This window comes from Lipotes vexillifer, unplaced genomic scaffold, assembly GCF_000442215.2.
Source record: "Lipotes vexillifer unplaced genomic scaffold, Lipotes_vexillifer_v1.1 scaffold602, whole genome shotgun sequence".
Classification (NCBI taxonomy): domain Eukaryota; kingdom Metazoa; phylum Chordata; class Mammalia; order Artiodactyla; family Lipotidae; genus Lipotes; species Lipotes vexillifer.
The window spans coordinates 2,485,962-2,493,953 of record NW_006790307.1 but is presented as its reverse complement, the minus strand read 5'-3'; the positions used below and the strand labels follow the sequence as shown (position 1 = coordinate 2,493,953).

Sequence of the window (7,992 nt, the reverse complement as noted above, 5' to 3'; positions counted from 1 at the left end):
AAATATATGCGTCTTGTTTTTGTATCCATTCAGCCAATCTGTGTCTTTTGGTGGGAGCATTTAGTCCATTTACATTTAAGGTAATTATCGATATGTATGTTCCTATTCCCATTTTCTTAATTGTTTTGGGTTCGTTATTGTAGGTCTTTTCCTTCTCTTGTGTTTCTTGCCTAGAGAAGTTCCTTTAGCAGTTGTTGTAGAGCTGGTTTGGTGGTGCTGAACTCTCTCAGCTTTTGCTTGTCTCTAAAGGTTTTAATTTCTCCATCAAATCTGAATGAGATCCTTGCTGGGTAGAGCAATCTTGGTTGCAGGTTTTTCTCTTTCATCACTTTTAATATGTCCTGCCAGTCCTTTCTGGCTTGCAGAGTTTCTGCTGAAAGGTCAGCTGTTAACCTTATGGGGATTCCCTTGTGTGTTATTTGTTGTCTTTCCCTTGCTGCTTTTAATATGTTTTCTTTGTATTTAATTTTTGACAGTCTGACTAATATGTGTCTTGGCATATTTCTCCTTGGATTTATCCTGTATGGGACTCTCTGTGCTTCCTGGACTTGATTAACTATTTCCTTTTCAATATTAGGGAAGTTTTCAACTATAATCTCTTCAAATATTTTCTCAGTCCGTTTCTTTTTCTCTTCTTCTTCTGGAACCCCTATAATTCGAATGTCAGTGCGTTTAATGTTGTCCCAGAGGTCTCTGAGACTGTCCTCAGTTCTTTTCATTCTTTTTTCTTTATTCTGCTCTGCAGTAGTTATTTCCACTATTTTATCTTCCAGGTCACTTATCCGTTCTTCTGCCTCATTTATTCTGCTATTGATCCCATCTAGAGTATTTTTCATTTCATTTATTGTGTTGTTCATCATTGTCTGTTTCATCTTTTTCTAGGTCCTTGTTAAATGTTTCTTGCATTTTGTCTATTCTATTTCCAAGATTTTGGATCATCTTTACTATCATTATTCTGAATTCTTTTTCAGGTAGACTGCCTATTTCCTCTTCATTTGTTAGGTCTGGTGGGTTTTTATCTTGCTCCTTCATCTGCTGTGTGTTTTGCTGTCTTCTCATTTTGCTTATCTTACTGTGTTTGGGGTCTCCTTTTTGCAGGCTGCAGGTTCATAGTTCCCGTTGTTTTTGGTGTCTGTCCCTAGTGGCTAAGGTTGGTTCAGTGGGTTGTGTAGGCTTCCTGGTGGAGGAGACTGATGCCTGTGTTCTGGTGGATGAGGCTGGATCTTGTCTTTCTGGTGGGCAGGTCCACGTCTGGTGGTGTGTTTTGGGGTGTCTGTGTACTTATTATTATTTTAGGCAGCCTCTCTGCTAATGGGTGGTGTTGTGTTCCTGTCTTGCTAGTTGTTTGGCATAGGATGTCCAGCACTGTAGCTTGCTGGTCGTTGAGTGAAGCTGGGTGCTGGTGTTGAGATGGAGATCTCTGGGAGATTTTCGCTGTTTGATATTATGTGGAGCTGGGAGGTCTCTTGTGGACCAGTGTCCTGAAGTTGGCTCTCCCATCTCAGAGGCACAGCACTAACTCCTGGCTGCAGCACCAAGAGCCTTTCATCCACACGGCTCAGAATAAAAGGGAGAAAAAGTAGAAAGAAAGAATTAGGAGAAGTAGAAAGAAAGAAAGGAGGGAGGGAGGAAGGAAAGAAGGAAGGAGGGAAGGAAGGAAAAAAGAAAGAAAGAAGATAAAGTAAAATAAAATAAAGTAAGATAAAATATAAAGTTATTAAAATAAAAAAATAATTATTAAGAGAAACAAAAATGGATGGATAGAACCCTAGGACAAATGGTGGAAGTAAAGCTATACAGACAAAATCTCACACAGAAGCATACACATACACACTCACAAAAAGAGGAAAAGGGGGAAAAAATCATAAATCTTGCTCTCAAAGCCCACCTCCTCAATTTGGGATGATTCACTGTCTATTCATGTATTCCACAGGCGCAGGGTACATCAAGTTGATTGTGGAGCTTTAATCCGCTGCTTCTGAGGCTGCTGGGAGAGATTTCCCTTTCTCTTCTTTGTTCTCACAGCTCCCAGGGGCTCAGCTTTGGATTTGGCCCCGCCTCTGCGTGTAGGTCGCCGGAGGGCGTCTGTTCTTCGCTCAGACTGGACGGGGGTTAAAGGAGCCGCTGACTCGGGGGCTCTGGCTCACTCAGGCCTGCGGGGAGGGAAGGGCACGGAGTGCGGGGCAGGCCTGCGGCGGCAGAGGCCAGCGTGACGTTGCACCAGCCTGAGGCGCGCCGTGCGTTCTCCCGGGGAAGTTGTCCCTGGATTCCGGGACCCCAGCAGTGGTGGGCTGCACAGGCTCCCCGGAAGGGAGGTGTGGAGAGTGACCTGTGCTCGCACACAGGCTTCTTGGTGGCGGCAGCAGCAGCCTTAGCGTCTCATGCCCGTCTCTGGGGTCCGCGCTTTTAGCCGCGGCTCGCGGCCGTCTCTGGAGCTCCTTTAAGCAGCGCTCCTAATCCCCTCTCCTCGCGCACCAGGAAACAAAGAGGGAAGAAAAATTCTCTTGCCTCTTCGGCAGGTCCAGACTTTTCCCCGGACTCCCTCCCGGCCAGCCGTGGCGCACTAACCCCCTTCAGGCTGTGTTCACGCCGCCAACCCCAGTCCTCTCCCTGCGCTCCGACCGAAGCCCGAGCCTCAGCTCGCAGCCCCGCCCGCCCCGGCGGGTGAGCAGACAAGCCTCTCGGGCTGCTAAGTGCTGGTCGGCACCGATCCTCTGTGCGGGAATCTCTCTGCTTTGCCCTCTGCACCCCTGTTGCTGCGCTCCCCTCCGTGACTCTGAAGCTTCCCCCCTCCACCCCCCGCAGTCTCCACCCGAGAAGGGCCTTCCTAGTGTGTGGAATCCTTTCCTCCTTCACAGCTCCCTCCCACTGGTGCAGGTCCCGTCCCTATCCTTTTGTCTGTTTATTCTTTTTTCTTTTGCCCTACCCAGGTAGATGGGGAGTTTCTTGCCTTTTGGGAGGTCTGAGGTCTTCTGCCAGCGTTCAGTAGGTGTTCTGAAGGAGTTGTTCCATGTGTAGATGTATTTCTGGTGTATCTGTGGGGAGGAAGGTGATCTCCGCGTCTTACTCTTCCGCCATCTTCCCGGAAGCCCGTTCAGAGGCCTGAGCAGTGGGAGCTGCAGTTCTGACTCCAGCAGAGGCCTGAGGCCCAGTCGGCCCTCAGCAGGGAGTGGCAGGATGGGCACTGGGGCACTTTCAGCACCGTCTGCAGCCTCGGGTTGAGGCGCAGTAACCTCGGGAGCTGTAGCAGTCCGTTCACCGTGAAATTCCTCTGAGTGACTGCTTTCTGAAGGCCGGACACCGTTGTGTCTTTTCCCTTCTTAACCAGCTTAGAGTTCATTACCGGTTCATGAACCATCATGAGTACAGCCTTGTGTATCCCCATGACTTCCTTGTCCTCATTCTCCCTATCCTACTTACTTGGCCAAATCAAAGTCTGCTAAACGTAACTGTCTGTCTCTTCTCTCTATATTTTCACCCACAGCTCAATGTGGATAGAGACAAACACTCAACTACACCAACTGGTGTTCCATAATTTCATGACCTTGGACTTCAAGTGGGCCCTTAAAGTTGCCTGGTAATCTACATTGCACTCTCCTGATCCATCCATTCTTCTGCTTCTCGCAAGCCTCCAACACTCCCTGAACCTCACTCTCAGCTTTCTATTTCACTGAGAAAACTTTAAACAACCAGTTAAAATTTCCAAAAGTTCTCACCACCACATTTACTCAACTACCAACATCAGAACCCAAATAGTCTACCTTCCTACCTGTTAACAAAGATAAATTTTTTGTGCACCTGCCTAAAGCTAATTCCTCTGTGTCCTCAGTTCATCTCTCTTTCTTACTCATGGAAGTACTCTGAAGTTCTTTCCTCTCTCTCCTATATCATGTATTGTTTTACTCTTAGATCATTTCTACTAATATGTAAACATGCTACTCCCATCTTAAAAGCAACAACTAAAAAAATTTTAAACTTCTTTCGATGTCATATCCTGACATCTACCCCTTTCTTTGTTCTCCTTTGCAAAAAAAAAAACTTCTAAAAAGAGTTATCCATGTTTATTGTCTCCAATGTCTCTCTTAATCCCATTCTGATCAGGCTTTTACCCTCACCCTCCAACTGAATTTCTCTTGTCCAAGGTCTGCAGTGGTTTCCATGTTCCTAAATCCAGTGTTCAGTTCTCAGTCCTCATTTGACCAGACTTAACTGCATTTAATACAGTTTATTCCTGAAACGTTTTCTTCACTTGGCTTTCAAGACATCTCATTTTTTAGGTTGTCCTTTTATTTCACTGGCCATTTCTTTTCAGTCTCTTTGGTTGGTCTCTCTCCAGCCTCTTAAAGATAGTGTGCCTTAAGACTCAATACTTTGCTTTCCTTCTCTTCATTATGTAAACTCATGACCTTCGTAAGTTCAGCTGGTATTAGGTCTTTAAATACCTGCTCTACCTTCAACTCCTAAATTTACATCAACCGTCCAGAGTTCTCTCTCAACTCCAGACTGATATACCCAATAGCCTACTCAACATCTCCACTTTGAAATCTAATGCACTCCTTAAACTTAACCTTTAAAATTGAATTTCTAGTTTTTCACCCCAAACCTGCTACCTCCACTTTCCCCATCTCAGGTGATGACAACTTCATCTTTTTAGTTGCTCAGCTAAAAAATTCGAGATATTCTTGACTCATTTTGCTCCAACCACACTGGAGTGCTGGCTCTTCTTTTACCATTCAAGGCAAGTTTCCATTTTAGAGCCTTTGCAAAAATGTTCCCTTTGCCTAGAATCCTCTCTTAGCTCTTACAAGTGCTTCCTCAATTGTTATCTCCTCAATTAAGCCAATTGTAATTACTCCATTTAAACCTCTAGTCCATTTGCTTTGTCCCACCTGTAGTTTTCCCAGTTCCTCCATTCCTTTTTACCTTTTTCCCATAGCACCAATCACCTTCTAACATACCATGCAATTTACTAACATATTATGTATTTCGTTTATTATCTTTCTCCCCTTTGCTAAATTCTAAATTCCTCAAGGGCAGGGATCCTTCTTTGTTTCGTTCACAAATGTATCTCAAGTGCTTGGAACAGCACCAGGCACATGGTAGGTGCTGCAGTAAGTATTTCTTGAGTGAAAGAATAAACTCTCACCACAATATTATGAGGAAGGCACAATTCTTTATCAGATGAGGAAATTGAAGCTTAGAGAATATGAGGGTCACACTACTTGTAATGGCAGGACCAAGATTCCAATCCAAGCCTCTCTCCCTAGAGTTCCCACTTACTCTTCCATACCAAATGGTGTTTGCCCAAAGTGGCCAGAGGACAAAGGGGATACCAAGATGAAGGATGCCATGGGGAGTTGAGGGAGAAAGGGAAATAAACCTTTGTGTGCCAAGCTAAAATTTTGGACTACTTTCCACAGAAGAAGCTCTGAAGTAAATGGCTACATAGTTACATCCATATTTTGGAGAGATAACTCAGACAGCTACCAAATGGAACACTGGAAACCAACAAATCACCAGCGGAGAGAAACACCAATTTTAATGGGTCTTAATCCAACTCTAATATTTCCACAGCTAAAAATGACTCTCCTTCTACTAATTCATTAGTCCATGGTTCATTTAATCTGGTGCCTACTTTAGAAAAAGTCTGACACAGCATAAATAGTTATGAAATTACACTTTATTCATATATATTAAATATTGATAAACAAACATATTACTTTCCATTTGGGTACAATCACAATTGTCAGCAATATTCTGAAGCACCAGGCATGAGATGAGATGCTATGTTTTTATCAGGGGACAAGTCATATCGCCTGACACACTCAAGTGCTGTCTGACATGCCATCATAGCGGTGGCTCAGAAGGCAGACATAGTCTCAAATAGGCAGCAACTGGATGGCATCATTTCATTTATCAGCATTCATTATATCATCAAGTGAAATAAATGCACAACCCACAGGGTCTTGCTTAGGTCAGCTGCCTAGTTGGTCCCTGAGATAAAGCCTTGTAATCACATAGATTTGCCTAGTGAGTCAGAAAAAAAAAGGGTCAAGTGAAATAGTCACAGGATAAGGAATTATAAATAACACATAAATTAATAGATACTCATTTTCATGACATAAAAGTTACTATTATAAATACTTTGATTGATAAGTCTAAATATATATTCCCCATATAAATAATGTAAAATATTAAATATTAATAAATAGATGTAGATTTAAAAATTCAAATATTGCAGGCAGGATTATTTCGACGCTCTCTGGCCTCGAAACAGATTCTGACTTCTCCTCCGCTTTCTGAGGTTAGATCTTGGCGACAGGTCTTTCATCACATTGATGAGTTCACTTATGGCTTTGCGCTGGATCTGCAGATCATCTACCTATTGGGAAAGAAAACAGCAAAATTAATTTCAGGCATACAAATCGTTAGGATATTCTGCTGTCATGGTCCAAGAAAGTAGAAGTATTCCTTTAAAATAAATTATTTTCACTAGCAATGTATTACCTTAATATGTAATGTTGGTTTCTTCAGTGATTAAGACTAAAACTATAATTAACTTGCTAGTTGTGCTGTAACATGGTGGGACACATTACATATCCTTTAATTTACCACTACAGAATTCTGAAAATTATATAGCAGAAAGAGCCCTGAAGTAGTGACAAAAAAATGTGTGTTTGAATTCTGTGTGTACAATACATGTGACTTTAGTCACTTAACCTCTCCAAATCTCTGTTTTCTCCTCTGAACGATGAGGAGATTGTTTAGACGACCTCTAGGCTCTCTACCACTTCTATCACTTTGTACTTAGTCTTTGCTATAAGTATCAAATGAGTTACTATAGCCAATGGCTCTCACCTTTGGTGTGTAGAAGGATAACCTGGAGACCTAATGAAGAACTCAGACACCCAGGTGTATGAAATCAGACTAGGCATGGGCCATTGTGTAGTCACTAACATCACCAGGTGATTCAGGCACCACCAAAGTTTGAAAAACACTGGTTATAGGTTCAGTACTTTGTAAACACCAAGTCCAAGTCAGATGAAAATCATAATTTTTAATTTCCCCCAAATTAGGTCAGTCTCATCATTTCCATAATGGGATTAAAAATAAACACTGATCATATTTACATGGCAATAATCAATTACTGGTATATAACACTTAAAATTAGGAATGAAAGCAAATTTCCCGGTACCCTGCCTTCCATTCCAGCTAATTGAACTATTTTCTCACTCTACCCAATAGGACCATTTAGGTGAAGTCATGCTTCATAAATTGAGGACCATTTACTTTCATCTTTGCTCTGCCACTAGACTTCTTTCTAAAGCTGGAAACACTGCAGCCAGCTTGCCGCATTTCTGAGAATATGACTAGGCTACAGGACTAAAAGGCATAACATGCCTTAAATATGTTCGCAATTGAGCAAAAAAAGACAATGGTTGAGAGCTCACTCAGGACTGCCCATTGTGAAGCAGGAGGCTTGGAGCTTCCAGAAGGATGGGACCAACAGTTGTTGTTTTTTCAAGGCCCAGTTACAGCAGAGTAGAAAAGTTTCTACCGGGTGTGTGTTTACAAGTGATAAATTGAACTTTCCAGTGTTCAAAGCATCACCAAGAAATTAAGAGACTCATCCAGGACTGAACAGCAAGCCAGAGGCAGCACTGGGCTAGGAATAAGTGCTTTTTCATTCTGTAGCCTGCAACCAATGGATATCTGCTGAACACCAGAAAACATTACCAGTGGAACTAGTAATGGTCTTATAATTTTTCCAAGCCACTCTCATACCATCGAATGTACTGGAGACTAGAGAAATCTTGAAGAGCAAGCACTTATTTCAGTTCCTAGGAGCTTATGTGAGATTGCTGAGAGGCAGACCCAGTTATAGGGAGAGCTGGGCACAAATCCTGAGAGCACAAGTCATAACGGGACCCCTGCTCTTCTCATTCAAGCCTATTTATACCAAAGCCAATCCCCCCCTGCCCCCCCCCCCCC

At 42.9% G+C, this 7,992-nt stretch overlaps 1 protein-coding gene across 1 annotated transcript in view; it reads right to left on the bottom strand.

Annotated features, from left to right (window-relative positions):
- Positions 1-5,663: 5,663 nt before the first annotated feature.
- The window catches only part of IFNG (interferon gamma), a 5,176-nt gene continuing 2,847 nt past the window's right edge, over positions 5,664-7,992 (bottom strand). The window contains exon 4 of the mRNA XM_007463574.1: positions 5,664-6,382. Coding sequence (XP_007463636.1) covers positions 6,248-6,382 — 135 coding nt within the window. The 3' untranslated portion in view covers positions 5,664-6,247. The remainder of the gene's footprint in view (positions 6,383-7,992) is intronic.